We start from the raw sequence: 24,244 nt of genomic DNA, 5'->3' as shown, positions 1-24,244 counted from the left end.
TGTTTTCAAAAATGTAGTTAATATCTTATGAGCTGGTTAAAAGAACAAAAGCTTAGCTCCAGATTTCTCTTCAGTTTATTTAAACCCATCTGCAGCTCACCTGATTAAGCATATGAAGTATTGATTGAGGTATTAGATCATAGCTATAAATAATACTGGGCTGCCATGAAAAGAGGCTTGGACATGGTTAAATGAATACACTGACGTACATCAAATCATTACTTATTGTATTAGTGTTATTTGTTTATATTCTGAAAATAGTAATAGTGTTGTTTTTGTAGAGGAAATAACCATTAATGGACCAGATGAATATCTTTTTAATTTGCTCAAGTTTGGCACAACTATATACATAAGTATCTATACGTAATATTAGTATGCCCTGCATATATATGTAAGCATTTATATGTAACAATCATATGTCCTATATGTATTGCATATGTAAGTATTTATATTGGTGCAGTCGGGACAAAAACTCCATTTTGTCGTTTTTAATATTTTGGCATAATTTGAAGGCAGTTGCCCTTTGAGTTGTGTCACAATATCATGGTGAATGGACCAACAGAAATGATCCAAAATGACTTGGAAAGAAATATTTCTCCACTTATTTCCATTTAAAATTAAGAACATTTTTCTTTAACTCTAAACCTGCTCTAATCCTAACCCTAACCTTAAACTAAACCCAAACCTAAACCCAACCCTCACCCTGGTCCTAGCCCTAACCCTGGTCCGAATCCTAACCCTGGTCCAAATCCTAACCCTAACCCCACCACTGTTTAGGATCACCTGAGTTTCACCAGATAGTTTGTAAACAATTTGAACATCAGTAGATAATTTATAGGGGACTACAGTGGACTATGCATATAAAGTGAGACCCCTATATGTAATAAAATATGTCCCACATATATATGTCAGCATCTATATGTAACCAAATGTCCCATATGTAATAACATGTCCCATATATATATTATATATGTAAGTACACAGTTTGGATTTTCTGGGACAAAATATATATCTTCATTCACCTGATGAACCCAATCCATTTCTCACAATACTGCCACCATGAGGAGAGATACTATTTGACATGACGTTTCCACATCATTTCCACAGAAATACGGTGTATTACATTAACACAGTCACATCGGAGAGTAAGTAAAGCGAAAGAAAGAACTGATTTATGTGGGATGCACAACTGAATCAAAGTCAAGCCAGTGCAGCACTTTTTTTAGCCTCAGTTTAAGCTTTACTGAAGCATGTTTTCCGCAGCTTATCACGGCTGACCCAGACTGGGCTTTGACAGATAGATACTCTCCCTCTCCCTGCTGTGGACAATGAGCCCTTTCTGCTGGACAGGACGGAAGATGACATCACCCTGTCACATATGAAGGCCCGGCGTTGGAAGAAGTTTCCTCTTAGTGAACTGATCTGAGGGCGGTTCTGATGTTTTAATGCAGTTTGAGGCTCATAATACTTTGGGGTTGGGCTGCAAGGCTCCGAATGAGCTAACAACATTCGCCAGACAGTTGAAATCAATAAAGAGCATAATCTTCTGCAAATCGGGCTCTGTCTATTTATTTTATTTAAACCTCAAGTGGTCCAATTGTATAAGTAAAACTGTGACTACTGTAATAAACAATTAGCTTGAGTTAATAGCACAGAGGGACACACTGCAGACTGTTCCCATAAAACAGTGATTATCTAATATTTTGGCCTGTCTTATGCTGATTCCAAGGCTGTAAATAGACACATGTGCTCAACTTAGGGTACATTCAGATCCTTCTCGTCAAACGTTCCGAGATATTTCCCTCCATGTCGCTCTAGCTGGAGAAAGAACTCTTTCACACGAGAGAAAAACCCACCACTGTTTACAGAGTGCGAGAACAGAAGCTCACTCCATCACATCAAGTGTCCATTTCCGCGTCCATGCCTTGTGATCTATGCCAAAGGTTACTCTTCCCAGTGGAGCCACAGGTCACATGACCCAATGCAACAAAGACCCAATTCAACCCCGTGGCCATGTTGGACCGATAGCGTCGAATGATGTAATAGTGCATTTTTGGGGGATTTGAGAACGGCTCATCCTTTGGCGCTGCCTGAACTGACAGTAGATTCACAAACAATAAATACATAAATGTAATTTCCTGAGATTTGCTTGGAGATCAAATGCTCTAACTGTGGTCTAAACTAATCTTGACCAAGTTTGATAGTGGACTGGAATCAGACTGGAATTCTTTTCCCATCCTCCTCATCCGGCCTTCAGCAGAGCTTTTGAAAAACTTCCAGAAACTTCACTTGCTGACCAGCACCACCTGCTGGACTCAAACCTCATAGAGAGGCCTTAAAGAGCCCCTACTCTTCAATTTCGTTCCCTCACTTTTGCCACCTGTGTGGCTTTATGTATCAAAAACAGTGATCATTTATTTTTACATGGCCTCCAATTATCCCTTAGAACGACCCATTTCTTTTGGTACTGTGCCTTTAAGGCTGATATATATACATAAGCTCTGCTCTGATTGGCTGTGCTGTATTGTGCCTCATCAAAAAGCAAAGCTGAAATGCTCTTTATAACTTCAATGTGAAAAAGTCTATACTGCTGTAGGCTGAACAGGCAGATGTATGCAAATGTATTGTTTTGTGACATCACAAAATCGATGAACTCAAAATGGTCTGTTTTTGCGGCTTAGTTTCCGTATATGGACTTTACGGACTGGACAGCTCTGAAACTTTAACAGTGTTTCCATACTACAGTGAACTCTGTTATTTCTAAAACATGAGACAAATTTAGTTTTCCTTATGTCAGATTTATTAAATTGATTCCTGTTGTCATTTTCACATAATTTGGAAGAATTACTCAGTCCATCTAAATGACTTTAAGGACATTATTCTCTAAGAATAATTCACTTAAGATGCTTAGCGATTATGTTAAAACAGAAGTTAAGACAGCTCTGGGGTTTATCTCAAAGTTAGGACAGAATATAAGAGATTCGGTTTAGTTAGGATGTTTCAATACTGTAACAACTGTAGCAGCGACTGTCCTAAGTCCTGTCCTAACTGAAGTTGTCATGGTGGCTAAACAGATTTCAGCTAAGATATTTCTGTAATATGGCCCAGGCTTTTGTCTCGTTGGATGAAGAGTGACCTAAAAACTCAGAACTAAAGGTCTAATTATCGTTTCAAAAACAGATTTGAAATCAGTGGTAAAATCGGACAAAAATGTCAAAGTTTGTAGTGTTTGCTCACTGCCCCTTTGTGTGTGTTCACTAGTGTGCTTGTATGTGGGTGTTTCACTGCACGGATGGGTAAAATGCAGAGGCCTAATTCCTCTGTGTACAAACACAGTTGGCCAATGGTTCTGAATTCTACTCTATGCTATTCTATTCTATTCTATAACACACATTTTTGGGTTGTTCTGGCCCCCACACGCTTTTTCCTGCTTGCGACATTGACACGCCAAATTGAATGTTACAAGCGTGCCCTCTATCTTCCAACCAGTGACCATTCTCCTCCTTTATAATTTCTCCTATTAGCTAGTCGCTAACTCTGGCGTAAAGCATTGTTTCACTGACTTTCTACACTACCCCAAATAAAAACTTACCTCCCAGCATCCATTACCCTCTAAATGTGAGTGGGACACAGACAGACCAAAGAAATTTTTTTTAAGAAATAATTTATTAAAATCTTCCAGAACCCCACCACCAAGTACAGAATTGTACACTGCAAATTTACGCTACAAATGTTATTCTCTCCGAAGTAATAGTTCTGTGAAAAGCACTATAAAAGAGGCATAAAAGCGGAGGACACGGTCTCAAGGTCCCAATGGCACTTCATGGACTGCCATGGAAAACTAGGCCTGCGTGTGCTACTGTGACTGTGGAGTATGTCTTAAAATGCAAGACTGCTATTCTGCTCTTTACTTCTATACTGTCATATTCTCAACTACAACAGCTCAATACAACAGGTTAGAAAAATGTTGCAATGAAACAAAGCAGGCGCCACTTAATGAATGTAGTGTTCAGAGACGACACGTACTGTAAAATAACAAAACGTGTCTTATGATCGCAAAGACGTCAGTGAATAAATTTAACTCACACCAAAAAAGGAAAAAAAAAGAAAAGAAAAACAAACAAAATGTTTATGTCATGCTGTAAACAACAATAAGGCATCTAAAGTAGTAAACATCTTCCTGTGATATTGGTTTCCCTTCAAACCTTCGTCAGCAGCAGACAGGTTATACACAGAACTTAGTATTTTACACTTCTTTTCATAGTATCTACTGTATATGGATACAGGCAGTATATATGCAGCACTGCGCAAACGTCAGAGACCAGTCTCGTTTACTTAATGTCCAGTCAAACAGCCATTATATACAAGTTCTTCATTTTTCAGGACAAAGAAGCTGCTGGTGTTCTCAGAACAGACTAAACACCCAATAGTGTTTGTGATTACTTTGATTGTGAGAAGCAGAAAACGATAAACCAGCTTCTAAGACTGAACTTTGGAGGTGTGTCTGCAGATTTACTTGAGAAACTGAAAGTGAGTCTCCTGAAATGAATGGAAGCTGGAATAAAGGTACAGAGTGACAAACTGAACATTCAAACAGCTGAGATTAGATTTAGCTGTTGAGGCTTCGGTGTGATTTTCTGTTAAACATGTTTACACATTACATACAGACTTCTACATAACGGCTGTTTTGACTTGAAATTAAATGAATGACTCTTGCGCAGTACTGTATATAATCTCTTGAGATTTCTGTAATCACTTTGCAACGGACAGGCTGGGAACAGAATTCCAGATTGGAATTAAAACGGAAACAATGACTTACTTTTTACTTTTTCATTTTTTAATTATTTCTCAGTGAGCTGGTTAATTTAAACCCCAAACCTCTGACCAATAGCAACAGATTCTGACGCTTCCCCTAACGGACAGTGTAAAATTAGTTTTGGTTCTATCTTATATCCCATCCTCCAGGTGTAGTAGCTATAAACCAGGATTAGCAGCAATACAGAGGTGGGACAGATAATTCTAGGGGAATTCTACCAAATTTTCAAAAAATGTCTGCAAAATTCACTGGTTAAAACGTGAACAATGCCATTCAGAATGGTCAGATGGTTCAGATCTCTTTATAGTGGTGGTGATAGGAACCATGACTACAACACAAATATAGCCATTTTATTTACGATCCAAAACCACCAGTGAACCTACACGTGTCTTCTGAGTTTTATATGGAATGTTATTGATAGTAAAAGTGGAAATTCTGCAATAATAAGTTTTCATCAGGGATTATTTTGCCATGGATGTATTTTATAAATCCACATCAGGCACTGTATTCATAGCCATTTCATGTAATAACATTTTAGAGGTGGACGTCTGGTTCCTATCACCGCCACTGTGAACAATTCTGACTCGGTAAGCTTGGATCATTTCACACCAAGCCCCTCTGAATGACTCTGTTTACATCTTATCTATTTAATTATGGAAAAAAAATGGTGGAATTCCCCTTCAATGCTATACGTTTCCAATAACGTACTTATATTCCTATAAATAACAAGGATAAAACTAACATACGACTAATATAACTAAGACTTACATGATTACATGAGTTTACTGTGGACAGAACCTTCTAAAACTTCAAAAACCTTCTGAACAATAAAATGTTACTATGACAGGTCAGTAGATTCAGGTAGAGACCATTTCACAGACTCTGAAGTAGACTTGAAAAATCAACACTGCATATTCGTAATCTACACACACTGCAATTTGTTCCTTTTGTTCTGGAGAGGACGCTGTGTTTGTGCTTGTATCTGAAAACGCATTTTTAAAAATGAGTTAAACCCTTAAAAATCATTTGAAGATACAACTATTAGAAGATAAGTAATCAGATGCTAAACATCAACAACATATGATGGTTATACTGGCTGTGCCAGCATTATATCATTAGTGTTTTTCCACACATGCTATAGTATAAGGTATTGAAGGGCCCATATCCTACAAATCTTGTTTATTTTGTCAACTAATGACATTTATGTGAGTTTATGCACCAAAAATAGTCAAAATAAATTTTTCCATGACCACTTTCTGACCTCTCTTTATCCCTTAGAATTAAACAGACTGTGCCTTTAAGACTGATATATGTAAATGATCTTTGTTCTGATTGGCAGAATAAGACGTGATGTAAACGTAAAATAAGAACTTCATGCTGCAGCTTTTTTTGCTGCCATTTTGTGGCAACACTGCTTGCTTATTTCTGGTACCGCTGTTTGTTTTTGCACATGTGCAGATTGAGAAATCCGAAAGAAGTCAGAGTAAGAGTTCACATGCACTGAGAAATCTGATTACTGAGCTAAACTCCAGCTCTCTTTATCAGATTTCTTGATCGGATTTCTAGACCTTACTCTGATCTACAAAATCAGAGTGTGCTGTTGACATGACCATTTGAATAATCAGATAACTGCAGAAATACGATTATGAACACTCAATGTTTTAGACACTTCAAACAAGGGAGGAAAGGTTGGTTTTTCATGATATGGGCCCTTTAAAACCTCTTTTCAACTAGCACTGTGGGTTCTACAAATGATAAGACATTGGTTCATTCCAATGCAGAAGTTGGAAAGGTTTTGCTGCTTTGAAGTGTTTTTGAACCATCATTGCACAAAAGGACGACAGCTATCCGCACACAGATTAGTAAACTCCACAGCTGTCAATGATCAGAGCGTTATGAGAGCAAACAGACCCCTACGTCTGGAAAAACCCCTCTGCCTGAACACTGACCTAAATTTAAAACGGCTCACTTCAACACCTGTTCCCAAAGCTAATTAGGGTCCAAAATAGACCTCCTTAATGACACAAACCTGGAGCGGACTCGCCTCGCTCTGAAACTCGAAAACCCTCAGTGACAGAGTCTGTAGACCATCAGAGTTCACACGGTCACGGTCACACTCTCACTCTCTCTCTCTCTCCGAGACATCGTAACACATTCCTCTCTTTTTGATGCAAAAGTTTAGGCACTCATTGCTGAAACTGCTGGGCGTTCACTACACGACTTTTAAACTCTTAACAGACTTCTAAAATGGAGAGCATCACAAACTTAACGTCAGTTTGTCACAGAACTTCTTGTCTTGTTGTCGTGAGGGCGCTCACACTAGACTACAAGGCAAAGAGAGAGAGTAACACATAAATTTGGGCTACAAATAAGAATTAAAACCCCCAGATCTCCTCAGATCACATGACACAAACAAAGCTAAACTTACTGGACCTGTCTGTGCTTTTATGCACAAACTGGAGATGAATATGTGGTGAGAAACGCTGATATTACAGTGAGAGCTGGAGAAATATTTCACTACAAACTGGCAGCTGAGCTGAAACTGTACTGAGAGTGTTTTGACGTCTGGATCCAACATTATAAACATTAAAAACATGATATCGGCTCTGATGTGCCTGTGTTTTACACTCAGCTCCTCTGTTCATGCACGTCTCTTCGTCTGTTTCTCCGCTCTTCTAGCTCTCTAATTGGCTGTTGTTTGAATCACTCATTGAGTCAATCTCTGACTCTCTCACACTGCAGGACTCGTGAACATTTTCAGTCATAAATATCAATCACCTCAGATTCTATTGGACGGCTAAAGGTTCACTCGTTTCTCCTCTCACAATAACAGATCATCCGCACCGTCGGTCGCTTCCAATCGAGCTCCCGACCTGGAAAATTGCTTAGCAAATTTGTTGGAAGCTTAAAATCGGCAGCGTTTTATGTATCAGTCGTAGTTCGTTTTACATGAACATTCTTTCTGTCCGCAGTAACAACACTCCTTATCGCTTCAGTGCGAAAGGGCAGGGCTTAACTGCAGTAGGCTAGGTGGGTGGACAGTGTAAAAGCATTCATGTTTGTGACATCACAGACACGATTAACTCAAAATGAGCTGTTTTTGCAGATTAGTCATAAACAGATTAGTATTTGCAGATTAGTCATAAACATACACGATACAAAATCTGTAGATTCCCCTTTTTCGCTAATACTAAGAATACTCGAAAACTGTAAGCTAGCAGCCAAGAAATAACTTCATTCATAGTCGTATGCAAAAGTTTGGGCACCCTGGAGAGAAAAAAAAATAAAAAACGCACAAGAAATGCCATATTTAAGGACGTGTTATTTTCGCTTAGAAAATCAAAAAAACATGTCACTTGACTCAGAGTATTCAAACTTTGCATACGACTGTGTAATTCATTTTTAGCAATGTTAACGTTCTTTTGATGAAACAATCCTCTTAAACGGCAGACTGAGCAAAAAGATGCCTAAACTTTTGCATATACCTGTATGAATATGTCTGCAGGCCTTCAGTATTAATGCATAGGCACTCATTCAGTAGAAGCCACAGCTGTCAGAGATCTGCTGGAGTGCACTGGATCTACCGCTGTATCTCCAGGCTGCACCATCCTGCCCCGCTGTCTGTTGTGGTTCAGTTCACTGTAGGGCAGGCTGGACAGCCATACGCTTGACTCTGGCAGCATACGGGGGCTTGCCTATATCCACAGTGACATTAATGTAGAGTGGAGGTCTCTCCACTGACAGAGTCTTATAAGAACACGAGTTCAGGCCATCCTTCCTCCACATCTGCGCCGTCCGGCCCAGCAGACGCATCCTGTGAACGGAGGAAAACACTGTTGAACATTCAAATAAAACTTTTGCTTCTAGAGATCTGCCTTTATACAGCCTAGAAGTCATAGTTATCACCTGTGACAACAAAACATGCCTTAATTTTATATGAACTATCTCTAACTCTTTGAAACAAGTGGAGGAACTGAGTGGAAAGTGCAGATTGTAAACTTTCAATCTTTGTTACATTTGTGTTTATAAGTAAGATATTTTATTATTTATTACTTTACATTTTTGCCATGTTTGTCATTTTTTGTGAAAGTAGATGTAATTTATTATGCATCATTTGAAAGTCGAATCTGTAGAATTCGTAGAATCTGCTCTTTCGGCAGCATTTCTCTTGTTTCAAAAAGCTACAAGTGTGAAATGAGATTTAATAACTTTTCAAAGCACAAATGCCTTAGAGGAACTAGGCTTGGTATCAACTTGGGGTGTAATGATGCTTATACATATAGCATAAATTTGACGTGGTTTTTCAAGGTTTGATTAGATTTCTGATACTTTGTGTTAAAATGTCTAAAGAGCTCTAATTCTATTCTACATGGGTTTGTTTTGGCTCAGATTAAGTTCTCCAATACAGTTTTCACCACCCTCTAACAAAATAAACCCCCCAAAATCCTACAATTTATAAGCTCTTCAGAACAACAAATGCTGTCATTGTGACCGTTTCGAATGTTTTTATACCCTTCGGGACAGATTTACTAAGAGAGGCGCTAATTACAGAAATTTGAGGGGGAAAAAAACATTTTTTTGACTTTCTGTTTCAAAATGTTCATTTTTGGCTGGAGGCATGAACTGAACTTAAGTTTCGTGCCAAGTGCGATACTGTAAAGTCCCTGTTGAATTTCACTCAGTGCATACCGGATGTTTGGAAACGTTTTTTTGAGAGTAACCTCAGCACAAACAAAGCAGGGATTGCACAAGAGGTTCAACATATGCTTTTGACTGAAAAGAAAACTGTCAATCACATACGCAAAACTTGCTCCTCAGGGAACCTGGCTGTAAATCTTAGGTAGTGTGTATGTAAGCAGTAACCTCACCCATCACAAGGCTATTGTGGATTGTCCTGCCCACAAGTCGAAGAAACTTACCACGAAAAGGCTAACCACCAAGCGAAGGCTATCTTAGCAAGCATAACTGAGCTAGCAAGAAGTCAGTTTGTTCGGTCAACCGGCCACGCCAGTGTTTGCTGTGTGCAAATCCAGCAGTAAAGTGAATAAGAACCTTCAACAAGGCGTCTCTGTGTAAAAGCTGGATAATGTCTTTAGTGAGTGGACACAGTGGTGTCTACACCACTACTTGTATATGTACACCTTTTTACTCATTTCTGCCTGCTTCATTCTCACTGTTGTGTTTTATTCAGCGCTGCAGCAGGCTGGGAATGTCGGACTGAGGGATGTCAATCATGTATGCTCATCAGAATATTAGGCCACGCCCAGACACTCAGATTCTCAGGTCTGGGGCTGGATTCACAAAGCTGTCTTAAAGAAAATCTTCTTAAATGTGTTTTTTTCTTAACTTAAAAAGTTACAATTTGTTATTCAAGTAACTTCTTAAGAATTCTTTTTTCTTAACTGTTTTCTTAAGAATAATTTTAAGGTGAAGTGGTATTCTTGAAAATATTAAGTTCTTAAATGTTTTTTTAACCTTACGACAGTCTCTCACTTGTCTTAGCTGCTACTCTGCCCATCCTCATCCTCGCCGTAACCTCATAATTATCATGTTTTCCAAGAAGGATTTTTTCCTGTTGGCTGTTTCTTCCTCCATCACCTCTAGTTCTTCCTGGCTAAACTTTTTTAAATGCTTGGTTAGGTGTATTTCCTCCATTTTGCTCCTCTGAGTCGATTAAATTATGGAAATAATGGTTAATTCAATTTAAAATGTATATTGCGTCATGTGTGGTAAACCGTAAAACGCAACAATAGCATACATAAAAAACAGTGAAGATTTCATTGAGAAAATCTTAAGAAAATAATTAAGATGATCTTAACAGAATCTTTGAAACCCTCTTACATTTTTTTCAAGGACTTCATTTAAGAACATTTTTGCGAACTTTTTAGTGTTTGTCTTTAGAACCTTCGCAAGTTTTTTCTTAACAAAGCTTTCGTGAGCCCAGCCCCAGATTTTTAAGTCGTGTTTTAAGTCTTTGTTAACATCTTGTTTTTTTTTCATTTAAATTTTGCTAGATGTTTAAAATAACACTTAATTTTATTATCATACAAACATTTTTTTTTTATATTTGTGTTCTCTGGGATGTGAATACTTTTACGAGTGTAAAATAAACCCAAAGTTTTAGAAAATAAGGCTTTAAAAACATCATTTTATTAAACCTATTTGCTTTTAGTTTTTTTTCTTGGTCAAATTAAGAATAATGTGACACGGCAGGCATTTACATTTTTTTGTTCAATAATAAATACGTGTTCTCTCTGAGTAGAAACAACTGCAGTGGCAAGAAAGGATTTTTTTTTTTCACAAGCATTAAACGGCGGACAGTCAGAATTTGCTATCAAGTTTTGGTAAATAAGAGTAGCTTCATTATAATCTTCTTAGCGTATTTTGTCTTTTTGGAGGGAAACTCCTACAAATACATGTGTAATGAGGCAAAAGCTTAAAACAGCAGCAAATCGCCCTTTTCATCTCACTATGGGAGCCGATTTATCCATTTAGTAAATTATAATAATCACTTTTTAAGGTCAAAATAGTTTGCGATGGTCCAAAATGTTAGTAAATCCGCCCCCTGGTGTCTGCAATGTGACAGATTTACATCTTACCTAAAAATACTCACTGCAAAATCAGCTAACACAACAACTAAGCCTACAGTTTTGTACACTCAGGCTACAAAGACGGTTTACCTCTTTAAATCAAACTGCCCGGTGGTCGGGGGGCAGGGTGGGGTGGGGTGGTGGAGCTAATGCTAAAAGAATCTATCATTTAGGTGGGAAAAGTGCTGGAGCGCAGCTGAACCACAGCACATGGAGCACAAAGACCACCAACAACAATGACATCAGCAGCCAGGCATGGACTACTGCGCGTTTTAATGGAGAAACAGCACAAAACTCTCCTGCAGTGCGGAGTTAGGAGATTAGGCTCCGACTGGGCTATGGTCGGGCTTCTTTTTTCAAACGTCCCTGTTCCACGATTTCTATACTCCAAACGGAGACTTAAAAAGACCTGGGCCACACAAAGCATGCAGCCACCACAGAAAATAGAGGCTCTGTGAAAATATCACCAGAGGAACAGTGTTATGGTGGTGCTTTGATATCATACGCAGCATAATCCCTACGTGTCTAATGCTTGGTTCCCATTACATTATGATGAAAAGCCATTGTATGACTGGAATGTAAAGTGATGGTTCATGCAAAGTGATGGTTCAGTGACAGCTTCCCCAAGTGAGTAAGTTTGGTGTCTGAAGTTTGCTTCTTTAGTTTGCTTTGTACTGGAACTACAAGGCTAATGAGGCTAATAAGCAATGGAAACTTATATCCCACCAGCTAGAATGGTGCAACTACATGTCTACACATTATCCTTGCCTCAAACCATGTGCATTTGTTAAGTAATCACTAATATACATGATTATGTAGTTTCTGATGTCCTCTTGCCCATTTTCATAACATGTTAACAGTGTCAGAAAACCCTTTTTAGTTCATTTTGGCCAGGGACACTGTATTAAAAAATGAAAGCTCTCTTACAACAGGAGTCCCAAACTTTTGTCCTGAGGGGTGAATGTGTGTGGTGGGCTGAGGGCCAAAAAGGAAAAACAATACACAAATAACGAAGGTAGGTAGGTCTACAAAAAAACTGTATTTAATTTATACTGCACTATATTTTGCTTACTTCAGAATGCAATTTTAAAAGAACTGAATGAGTTATATACTGAATAAAACTATGTTTGATCTCTCATTAGGTGAGGGACTGGGGTTAGGGCAGGGGTCGGCAATCAAAATGTTAAGAAGAGCCATTTTGTCCTTTCAACAAAAATCAAACCACCCTGAGAGCCACAATATTTGACCAGCAGTCTGCGCAGCAATCTTCAGGGTTAAATGGTGAATTAGCAGGTATTCATTAACTCCAGCGTTTAAGACCATTTATTGTTAAAACTGTGTTAGAACGATTAACAGAACTGTATTTTAAGATTCTTTTCTTTTTACCTAAAAATCTAATTCTGCTATGGAGCCACAACAGGGCAGTAAAAGAGCCACATGCGGCTCCGGAGCTGCGTGTTGCCGACCCCTGGGTTTGGGTAACTTTCCGGCAAAATCAGGCCAAACCAAACATACTCACCGGCCCACGGGTCACATTTTGGGAACCCCTGATTTACAGGTCTGGAATGCTCTTTATTAATGGCCACTGTCCCTCACAAATAAATTAGTAAATACATAAACTAAATCAGCAAGTTTGAGGAAAAAGCGTGACTATGTAGGCGTGCAGTTTGCATGATGCTAATTGGTGGGGTATGAGCTTTTATTACTTCTTAGTTACACTAGCCTCATAGCTCTAATGTAAACTTCTGACACCAAACGTTTTTTCTGGCTACATGTGAGTTGAGGAGGGGATACTGTTTACATCTCATGTATGGTTGAAAAATCAGTTTGAGTGACACTTTTGTGACCTCTTCTACCCTGGCCTGAATCAGCTCTATAATACAAATAGTTTGGTGGTGATGTCACCCAGTGTTTCTACACCTACCTGTCTTGGTTGACCTCGTTGCCGCTGTCCCTCTTGTGGAAGACCATGGTATAGCGGGCGACTTTTGGCAGAGGCCGAACGATCTTCATCCCCTGTAGCTGCACCCTGAAAAGGAGGTAATATGCCTTTATTTCCTCATGAATATCATGTAATGAATGCATTTTGTACAATAAACATTTTACTAGTCTGGAAACAGGGACATATTGTTCTAATGCTTATTATCTATTCTCCAGTCTGTTTGTATAAAATGATTAATATAACCTCCCGTCATCTGAAAAAGGGTTAAGAGTGACTGAGAGCATGACATTATGTGCAACTGGTTTAAAATGTAAATACATGTAACACATTATCACCACTACCTTTTAACCTTTAAATGCACACCTCAGGTTTACTAATGACAGGAGACCTTGCACACAGCCATGCGATATCCAAAGACAAACAGTGGCAGTAGAATGGGTCGTACTGAAGAGCTCAGTGACTGTAAATGTGGCAGTTATAGGATGCCACCTTCAGTTTGAGAAATATCTGCACTGCTAGATCTGCCCCGCTAGATCTGCCCCTGCGCGAGTGTGAAATGGAACAACAGCTTGCAAATATATGGCCTATCCTCTGTTGTATCACGCACTACAGAGTTTGAAACTTTTCTCTGGAAGTGACATCAGCACAACACCTGTGTGTCAGGAGCTTCATGAAATTGGTTTCCACGGCTGAGCAGCTGCGCACAAGCCTAAGATCACTGTGCGGAACGCCAAGCATCAGCTGGCGTGGTGTAAAGCACCTGAAAGGCCCAATTCTTATTTTTACCCCTTCCCCTTGTTTTCGAGTTACAAGGGGTGGTTGAAATCTTCCCTACGAAATGGGACCCTCAAATAAAGAAGAACATTACTTCATTAACAGCTACTAGCACTGCTCTTTAGGCGACCCTGCCAGCCTGCAGTGACAGCAGAGGAGGGTAAAGTTCAGCAACCTCACTGCTGGGCTTTAGTTACATTTAGGGCATCATATGCCTTCAAAGAGAGGGGACACGACAGTTGTTTATTATCGCCCACGTCTAATTCTTCGATGATATGAAGCTTCTTGTTCGAATTTTCCACTTTCACCTTAAATGGAGCAGCAGTTCTGATGCCTGACGCACCCGAATGTAACTGCTGCACCATTTAAGCTGGAACAGGAAATTTAGCTAGCTAGCTAATGAGACATCAGCATACTACTAGCAATTTTTAGGCTGGTTACGAAGAAAAGGACCATAATACATTGAAACGACATTAAACTAAGATAAAACAATGGTTATCTTAATACAAAATACTCACATTTGTGGGGGTTTTTCTCATAACACTCCGTTTGGAGTGTGCCTCTGAAAACCCTTTGTTTAGAGGGCCATGTGGCTCTAAAGACTTTGGCCTTACCCCTCTATCTCAACAAAAATCAGGACACCCTACCCCTAGACGTGAACACACAAAACGGAGGAGTAAGGGCTAAGTAGTAGGGGCGAGGGGTGAAATGGGATTGAGCCACAAAATATAAACAGAGAAGATAATAATACAGTATCCCAACTGACTGCGTCATGCAGTGTCTCTTTGGTGTGTTTATTTGCGCTGGTAAAATTAGCACTTCTTTTGTTTTTGAGGTCGTTACATGAAGCCCCACCTCTTCAAAAGCAGCACTTCTATTGGTCAAAGACGCCAATTTGCATGTCAAAGTTCACCAAAGTTGAAGCTGAAGTGAATGTATTCAGCTTGGAAATCTGCTATTCGAAATCGCTCAATGCAGTGAACTCAATTGAATCCATGTAATTAATTAATTAATGTAATTTTGCTCACGGGAATTCACTTGCAAACGCTAGTTTAGTATGACTGGGTCTTAAGGGTCAAACTGAATTTGTAAGGCTGATCGGTGTGGTGTGCACTACCGTATGCGGAGGTCGTCGTCCTCGCCCCCCCAGCCCCAGTACGTGTTGGGAAAGCCATTCACTTTGGCGAACTGCTCCTTCGTCATGGCAGTCACACCCCCGAAGTAACCTTTATATCTCAGCCTGAAAGAGTCAACATTAGCACTGCAGTCACACTTTGAGATTTCTAATGAGAATTTGCTCAAGAGCTTTTCAGAATGTTTGCAGAACACTGTAAATGTTTGCTATTTACACAAAGTAACAGGATATAGATCTTACGGTCTTACAGAGCAATGCATTTATGCATGCCCAGTAATGCTACACAAATTTCACGCGATTATGATGGATGTCCTGTACTTTAGGTAATCTAAATAATGCAACCGGCCCTTGCGTACCTGTAGCCGGTGGAATTCCTGCCCACCACCAAGTGTTTGGGTTGATCTTCACATGTGTACAGATTGCGATCGTTTTCAGGAACTAGATCGACGTCGTGGAAGATGAAGCAGTCCCAGCTGTAGTCTTTCAGAGCCTCCAGGTAGCCAACATTTAGCAGCTTAGCCCTGTTAAACGTAGCGTCTCCAGCCTGCAAGACAAAATACAGAGGCATTTTTATAACATGTATAAACTACAGCCTAATCCACTTGCATAAGGAACGAGAAACTCAAAGGAAAACAAATGAAAAATGCGCAGCTTCCAAAACTGTTCGAAAAATGGTTAAAAGGAAATGTGACTCCTAACAACCACCTGGAAGACCTGGTAGACATTAAAACTGCCCCCATCAGATAAACAGCACTTAAAGCTTTCATCTTTGAGAGAGAGGAGAAAATCAAGCTGCTTCAGATCTGAAAACATCCACAAGTGTTTCTGTCCATCCTTCCTCTGTGAGAAGACGACTCAGCGCTGTGGGTCTGAAAGGAGGTGTAGCTGTTCAAGAAGAACCTCACTGAGAAAAGGAGACACACCAAACAAAGAAGCTGAACAATGGACTGACCACCCCAGAGTCCAGACCTCAACATCACTGAATGTGTTTGATTACTTCAGAAAATGATCAACCAGCTTCAAAGACTGAACTTTGGAGGTGTGTCTGCAGATTCTTTGTGAAACTGAAAGTGAGTCTCCTGGACACACTAAATACTGAAACATCTGAAATGATTTAATTATTGAAGTTAGAATTTCTGCATAATTCACTTGCTGAGATGCAACGATTTTATGTAATAACTTTCTGTGAGGGAGCTTTTAGAGGTGGACATCTGGTTCCTATCACCACCACTGTGAACAATTCTTACTTACTAAGTTTCTCTAGAACAGAGCATTTCACACCAAACCACTCTGAATGACTCTGTTTACATCTTAAAGATTTAATTCTACAGAATTTTTTCAAAATTGGTGGAATTTCATTTTAAATGTTTTTAGTTTTTTTTTACCTAATGCTGAAAAATGCACTTAATGGCCATCCTGAATAGAAATGAAATACATAAATGGTGGTCTTTTACACAGTCCCGTAATAGAACAAGCAACCATCTGACTACAAAAATGTGGAGAAAATATATGACGGACCGAAGGCTGAAAGGCTGGGGATGACACTGTGTTCCTGATCGTAACACTGTCACTGATTAAAGCCTTTATTTGTTTATCTAGGTGTATCTCAGTGTGTCCGGTTGTTCCTGTAGAATGTTTGTACCTGCCATGTGTACATTTTAGCTGCAGTGCTTAAAGAAAAATGATGAATTAATTATTGCTAATACTCTGTTTTTGCTTTCTCTTCTGTCCTCTTCCCACGTTCTCAGAAATGTACCGAACTTGACGTGAAGATTCCATGACGGTAAAAATCACATCTGAAAAAACACTTGGTGTGAACAGGCCTGGAGCCTGTAGCCCACCTGGTGGATGACGTAGATGCCGTAATGGATCTGCTGTCTCTGCAGGAAGGGGTGCAGGTGGTACAGAAGATAGAGGAGATGTTTCTCTCGGTTTCTGTGAGGAAGGAGGATGGCGACGCTTTGTCTGGCCATGCAGTCCGCAGGTTCGTACTGACCCTCCACCACCGCCCGATTCTCTCCCTCCACCTGGCCCAGGGTCAGAGTCGGCTCGAAGGACAGCTTCATCTCTCCACCTTCAAAAAGAACAACGCTACTTTAAAAGGGGGAAACAAATAAAGCATTTCTGGATGGAAGTTCATGCTGCATTTCTGGATGTATTTAATGTTGAAATACCTTTTTCTTGAGGTATTCTACTTACGAAGTTATCATTTATATTTTGAACGATCTGATAAATACCTATTTGGGGTTTTGCCTGTATGAAAACATAACTAGGCACTAGTACCTTCCTGATCTTCCTGCAATGGAACACTGGATAGATTTAGTAAATAAAATATATATTATGGAAAAAATTGTTTTCACTCCGTCTATAAATGAACAAATTTGCCAAGTCCTGGTCAAAATGGATTGCTTTTGTAAAACCCTTACGACCACATTTTAAGGAAGCACCCAATGTTTAATCCTCACTGTCTGTTTTGTGGTGCTGTGTTGCTGTAATTGTACTATTTAGCCAAACTTTCCGGTTTTATAAGTTGTTGCCCCCTCTTTTTTAAATTATTACTATTATTATTTTTAAATATTATCCCTTCTCTCCTCTACACTATATCCCCTTCTATCTAATCACTCCATGTCAAAATGTTTAGTGGGAGGGACCGTACACTCGGGGTAGCTTAGCCTAATAGGCTACAGCTAAAGCACTGCAGAACAGGTCCAATTTTGGCTTTCTGTCACTCCAACACAGATCAGACGACTTTGCTCTCGCTCGATCTATACTTGTGACAGCAGAGCAGTTGTTTGAATCGAACCTGCACTGGGGTGTTTGGATCTCTTGAGCTAAGCTAGGTTAGCTAGGAGAAAGGACCCGGGTAGCATTAGAATAGCCAGGAGACTTCAGCTCAGTCAACTCTAAGTCAACATACCTTAGAGTTTCCCTTCTATAGTTACTGTGTCACACACTCAAGGCCCCATTATGACTGACGTAACAGAACAAACACGCATTTAGATCCGATGCACAAGTCAAACACATAACAATTAAGTGGTGCTGAGATCAGAGCGCTGTCCGACTTATATCACCTTGTTTGTCTTTTATTCGAGTGAGGGATCTAAGCACACAGTGAATTCAAACACACTTTCTGTTTGCGTCCCTGAGCCGCAGCTTTGAAGCGGAGCAGCTGCAGAGAACTGCATAATGTGAAAACAATTCCATTCACTCAGCAGGAGCTGTGAGATTCAACACTACAGCAAAGTTACACTTTCCATTCACTGCTTTCTCACGGCATCATTAACCCGTTAATGCTCATGGTGGAAACATTAGTGTGCTCTCTGTGCTCTGAGCCCAAATCTTAAGAAAAAATTTCAAATCAATGTTGAGTTTTAGCACTTCATTTATCAGCAAATTCAGTATTTTGGTCACAAAGGACTACTTTTCTTTGAATAAAACAAATTTGATAGTGAATGCACTACTGCTGAAGTTTGTAATTAATGTTTTTAACAATAAAAAACTAATAAAATGAATTAGGAATGCTGATTCTGTACAACCTCTGTACAGTTTTCAATTAGTAAGAATTAATAAAGATGCAAAATAATGTGAAGCTATCCAGCTGAACTAAAATGAACATCCAGAAAGCAATTCTAATAAAATTAATATCCAGAATAAGGTTCTAATACAATAAATACCCAGAATGCCTCACGTTAGAAACATAACATTACTGTACATAACAACAGTATAGGATTTACAGTATATAACCTGAATAAAACATCTAAAGATAAATTCAAACGGATATTTTCAGAGGTCTAAGTACACAACACTTCATCACTTCAAAACAGACAGAACAGGTTCTGAGGTTTCTCTTATAAATTGTAGTTATGAATGGAATTGTATATAATGAAGGGAATGACGGCTGTCTACCAATAAGTGGCGAAGTGAAGTGCTGGTAAAATGCTCCAATGCATATGCAAACAGAGTTATAGGCACTAAAGGAGTTATTTCACGAGTTATTTCATGACACATACACACACACATTTTATATATATATATATATATATATATATATATATAAATAATGCGTGTGTGTATGTATTTGTGTATATGTGTGTGTGTGTGTGTGTGTGTGCGTGTGTGTAAAAAACGTCACCTCTAACTTAAATCACCGGGCGAGGTCGACATGCTTTTCCTATGACTCTGGAATGCTACCTAATGTGCTCTAAACTGCATTCTTTTTAAATAAATGACAACAAAAACAACCGACATCTGTCGCAAAAATATACTATATATACTGCCCGGTCCAGTTTGACGAGTTCGTCATATCCTTAACTGATCTATATTCGAAGTGAAACATGGTCACCCCCTCACTTGCTGACAAGAAGTGACCAAAAGTAGTTTTAGTTTTTAAAACAGTGTGGCTATAAAGATGCTGCCTGGGGAACCTGGTCAGGGTTCAAAGGCTGGGCAGGATCCCCTGGATTAGGCATTTTATACTACATGCTATGGCAATAATTATTCATCAGAGATGTTATTCCATTACCCTGCATTTTTTAGATTTAATTAAAACACATTAAGCAAAAAAAAAAAAAGTAAATAAATAGATTCCAGCAATAAATCGCAACTATATCACTACTAATAATAAATAATAAGAAGAATAAACATTTTTCATTCGAGAATTAAAGTTAAAAACTTATCTTGAGCTTCAAAAATGAAACTAAATTTGAATATTATGATATTATTAAGCCATAAATACGTTGGAATTTGTGCACACAAGCAAAATTCTGTCAAATAGGTCAGCTAACCCAATATGGATAAAATAGATTTTTGCAATGTATGAAAATGGCCAAACATATATTCACTAAATACATTTTAAAATGCATTTTTAATGTATTTTCCAAATAGATTTATCAAAAATATTTTTGCAATGTATAAAAATGTCCAAAAGATGCATTACTAAAATATATGTTTAAAATACATTATATTTGTATTTGTTACTATTTTTTTTAATTGTATGTAGTTTTAATAAAGGTTACAGATGTAAATAAACGGTACCGACTTCTGTGATCTGCATTGTACTTTACATTAACCATGTATCAATATCAGTATCAATCAGTATCAATACCTACAACACTTATTTTTGTCATGTTAAATATTCATTTGCTAATATTTAAAATTAAGATACTGGAATATACAGGATGTGTTATACAGGATTTTTCATACATTGTATGGTACTTTTCATTGCATAATACTTCACCATACAATTTAAAATAAATGTATTTTAAAATAGATTAGGTTAATATGGCAAAATATTCTAAAATAAATGTTAGTGTTTGGAGTGTATTTCAGCATGGACTGCAATGTATTTCAAATATATAAATACACATGCCCACATATTTTTTTCCATATGTGATGACCAATACGATGCAATAATGTACTTTAAAAGCTTTAAAATGATCTTGAAGCACTTCACTTAGGATGTCTTTAACTCTTGATATGTGTTAAAAGTGTCTTCTGTAACACTCACGGAGCAGCGGAGATTCATCTGGGCAGCTAGCTTTGGTGGCCTTATCTTCAGTCCCCTGCTCTTCTTGCTCCTCCTCTTCTTCAGCTGGGCTGTCCAGCTGGTTCCATATAGCGGATGACCTCTCTGGACCTTCCTCCAGTTTCAGCTCTGCGTCTTTCTTCCCTTCATTCTGCACCTGAGGTAGAGTGGGCTCCTGTTCTGTGGTCTTCACCGGCCCATTAGCGAGTGTGGCTATCCACGCTAGCACGCACAGGCACAGCGCCAGCAGGAGAAGAAATTTGGCCTTTCTCGTGAACCAGGACACGGCGGGACACGGACCCATGGCTGCGGCTCAGCGGGCAGGAACGCAAAAAAGGCAAAAAAACGACAAACACAGAGTCCTGGGGACTGACATCTGCCTCAAGCTCCTCTCAAAGTCCAGGAAAGGTGGGCTAATCGAGTCTGGCGCTTGGCCCCCCGCGCACAGTCACTTTTACAGCAGATGAGGTTCGGCCTCTAGCGGAGACTGTTCTGTGTCTCTTTGCTTCGGTCATTATTTCCAATTCCAGTGGGGGGAAAGACAATTCAACAAGGGCTCAGAGCGCAAGTGTCCCCCTATTTAGAAACCAGCATGACTCACAATGGCCACACACGGTGTTCCAGGTCCAGACTTCCACAAGTACCTGAAAATACAGGAAAAAAGAGAGAGAGAGTAATTTACATCTTGTGACAGGTGAAGCATTCCACATTCCACAGGTGTATTAGAGCCTACCTGGGTCCACGCCCCCACCAAGCCCCTTCTGAGAACAATAGTCTTTTTCTTTCTCCACCCACCGTCCATCACGCCCTCACCTTTTTCCTTTTTTTTTTTATCTCTATAGAACATTTGTCTAACCTTTCCTTCCAGGCTATCTCAGTAAATCGAGCATGCAGCTCCTCAAACCCTCCCTTTTGTTTGCTCGCCAGCCTCTGTTAACATTTCAACCCATGAACACTCTCTGATTTCATGTTGTCATATTGCACTAGAGCGTGCTGATCACATGGGCTTTTCACAATCCACTTCCTTCACAGGAACCTAGAAAAGATCTTGCTTTGTCCTTTTCGTTAATGAATAATACCTGACTGGATATTTTATTATTGGCCTACGTGGCCCCAGCGCACTGTGACCTATCATTATTACCACTTATTACATTATTATTATTATACTATAGATTTTTTTATTTAAATGTGTACAAACTTCATCTATCCATATAAACTCATTAACATCCACATATTAAATTATAAAAGGTGCTAAATTTCACTTGTCTGAGCACAAAAATAAAGAAAAATTTCCAATCGATCAAACCATATGGCTAAGAAGTGAGCTTTTAATCACGTATGAAAATGATCAGTTATGAAAAATATATGTAATCAAAAAGATAAAAATTTCAAATGGTTACTGTTCTCCAAACGCTGTACACAAAACTACACACAGTTTCATCACTTCAAACCAGTCAGAACGAAGAACCAGTTCCGTGGCATTTCTCCATAATTATCACACCATATTTAATCATAACATGTATAATATATATTAAGCAAAGTCATTCAGAGTGATCTGGTGAGAAATGGTTCACTGTAGAGACTTCTTTACAGCGGTGGTGATAGGAACCAGGGGTCACCTTGACTACAACACAGATATAGACATTTTATTCACTATCCCAAACCACCAGTGAACCTACACGTGTTTTTATATGTAATGCTGATGATGATAAAATAGTGACAAACCTGAAAAACATAAGTTTCTTTGGGGATTATTTTGCCTCACAATACCCTGCATGTACCCCTCCACCACGAATGGATTAAAAAATGGATTCAAATACATTTTAAGCCAAAACTTTACCATTAAACTGTCTTAATGTCTCAGACTTCAGGCAGTGAATTCATAACCATTTCCTGTAATAACTTTCTGTGAGGGAGCTTTTAGACGGGACTGGTTCCCATCACCACCACTGTGAACTACTCTGACTTGGCAAGTTTCTCTACACACCAAAAAAGATAGTACTTCAAGGGTTCTTTAGTAAAAGGAGTGGTTCTATTCAGAACCATGAGTTCTATACAAACCCATCTGCAAGCTTAAATTGTTCTTTGCATGGTGAAATGGTTCTTCAGACTGATAAATGTGCTGTATTTGGCTCTATATAGCAGATTTTTGAAAATGGTTCTATAACCACAGCACCAAAGGGTTCTGCTACGATGTCAAGCCTGTGGAACCAGGACGTGACCGCCGCACTATTTAAGGTGGAACGGAAAATTCTAACTTCTGCTTCTTTAAAGGTGATAAACCGAGAACGTGCCAGTGAGAATAGAGCAGCACGCTCGCGGTGTTTAACCGCTAAATAAACAAATTAACGTTATATCTGATCATCAGAGACGTAGCAACGCTTTACTTCCAGGCTGGTATGTGACTACAGTTGACAGTACGAACGAATAAAATTAGTTTCCTTACCCGAATTTAACTCAAAGGCCGAGGTTTTTCCTTATTTTCCTCCCCGTTGACTCCTGTTACAGCCTCATCTAGCAAATGGGGGCGTTATTTCCGCAAACACTGACGTTTGAGACGTCGCAAGTCCCGCCTCCTACGCTGCGATTGGCTAGTGGCACCAACTTCTGCGTTAGGATTGGCTGACAGTTTCCACTCATCGCCCGCCGATTGGGTGGTTCCCTAATCGGTCACGTCACTGTTTTTTTAATTTAATTAATTATTAATTATTAAACATATAAAAATGTCTTCTTAACGCATCAGCACATACTTTATAAACAGGCGAGGGGCAGCAACCATTTTAAAGAAATAGCACACATACCAGGAGCTTAAAAAAAATAGCTAACACATACTCATTGTACACGTTCAGACATTTAAAGGTGCAGTGTGTAAGATTTTGGGGGATCTATTAGCAGAAACTGAATATAGTAACAAAATCATGTTTTCACTAGTGTAACTATGAATCTTTGTGGTTCCGTTTAGAACAGTGGTCCTGCACATCTGCATTCCTGTGAAATCTAGTTCCAACCATGATCTTCCGCACCTGCTCCAGCTAAGTAACTTCTTCAGAAGTCCTTGATTGGTTGGATCAAACGCATTAGTGTTGAGTGAGGAGAGGGGCAGCATGTTAGATGCAGGTTGGAACTAAACACTGCAGGAAAGTAGATCTCCAAGAAGAGGGCTGGTGACCACTGGCTTAGAATAAGCCCTTCATATTTACACAGGAGCTGGATCTCTTCTAACAAGTTGCGCCACTATGTTTCTACAGTAGCTCAGAATGGCTCAAACCAAACACTGGCTCTAAAAGGCGCCTTCTGCGTTTCTGCGCTGAAGCAGCTGCCGGTGCAGGCTGACTATTTTATGTTGTAAGAATGCAGGACCATATTTATTATTTAATACAAGAAAAAGTGAGGGAGGGCGAATCCTCTCTGTCAAAGAAGTAAAAACGTGAAGATGACAGCCACCATAGGTTCTACTAAATGC

The 24,244-nt window shown here is 39.2% G+C and overlaps 1 protein-coding gene across 1 annotated transcript; it reads right to left on the bottom strand.

Annotated features, from left to right (window-relative positions):
• Positions 1–7,911: 7,911 nt before the first annotated feature.
• On the bottom strand, positions 7,912–23,319 carry b4galt4 (UDP-Gal:betaGlcNAc beta 1,4- galactosyltransferase, polypeptide 4). The gene is made up of 7 exons (XM_036580632.1): positions 23,228–23,319; positions 20,764–21,425; positions 17,099–17,331; positions 15,614–15,801; positions 15,240–15,362; positions 13,331–13,435; positions 7,912–8,630 (listed from the first exon to the last, which is right to left on the bottom strand). The coding sequence occupies exons 2-7, from the start codon at positions 21,083–21,085 to the stop codon at positions 8,453–8,455; spliced, it is 1,149 nt and encodes a 382-aa protein (XP_036436525.1). The 5' UTR covers positions 21,086–21,425; positions 23,228–23,319; the 3' UTR covers positions 7,912–8,452.
• Positions 23,320–24,244: the final 925 nt, after the last annotated feature.

Source organism: Colossoma macropomum, unplaced genomic scaffold (genome assembly GCF_904425465.1).
Source record: "Colossoma macropomum unplaced genomic scaffold, Colossoma_macropomum, whole genome shotgun sequence".
NCBI classification, from domain to species: domain Eukaryota; kingdom Metazoa; phylum Chordata; class Actinopteri; order Characiformes; family Serrasalmidae; genus Colossoma; species Colossoma macropomum.
The sequence above is the reverse complement of the archived record's forward strand: the minus strand, read 5'-3'. Positions and strand labels throughout refer to the sequence as shown.

What these genes read in the sequence shown, in the direction of transcription:
- b4galt4 (XM_036580632.1), bottom strand. Translation starts at nt 21,085, where the DNA reads ATGGGTCCGTGTCCCGCCGTGTCCTGGTTCACGAGAAAGGCCAAATTT. An exon ending in GACGACGACCTCCGCATACG is followed by an intron (nt 13,436 to 15,239) that starts GTAGTGCACACC and finishes CCTCCTTTTCAG; the next exon opens with GGTGCAGCTACAGGGGATGA. An exon ending in AACGAGGTCAACCAAGACAG is followed by an intron (nt 8,631 to 13,330) that starts GTAGGTGTAGAA and finishes CTCCGTTCACAG; the next exon opens with GATGCGTCTGCTGGGCCGGA.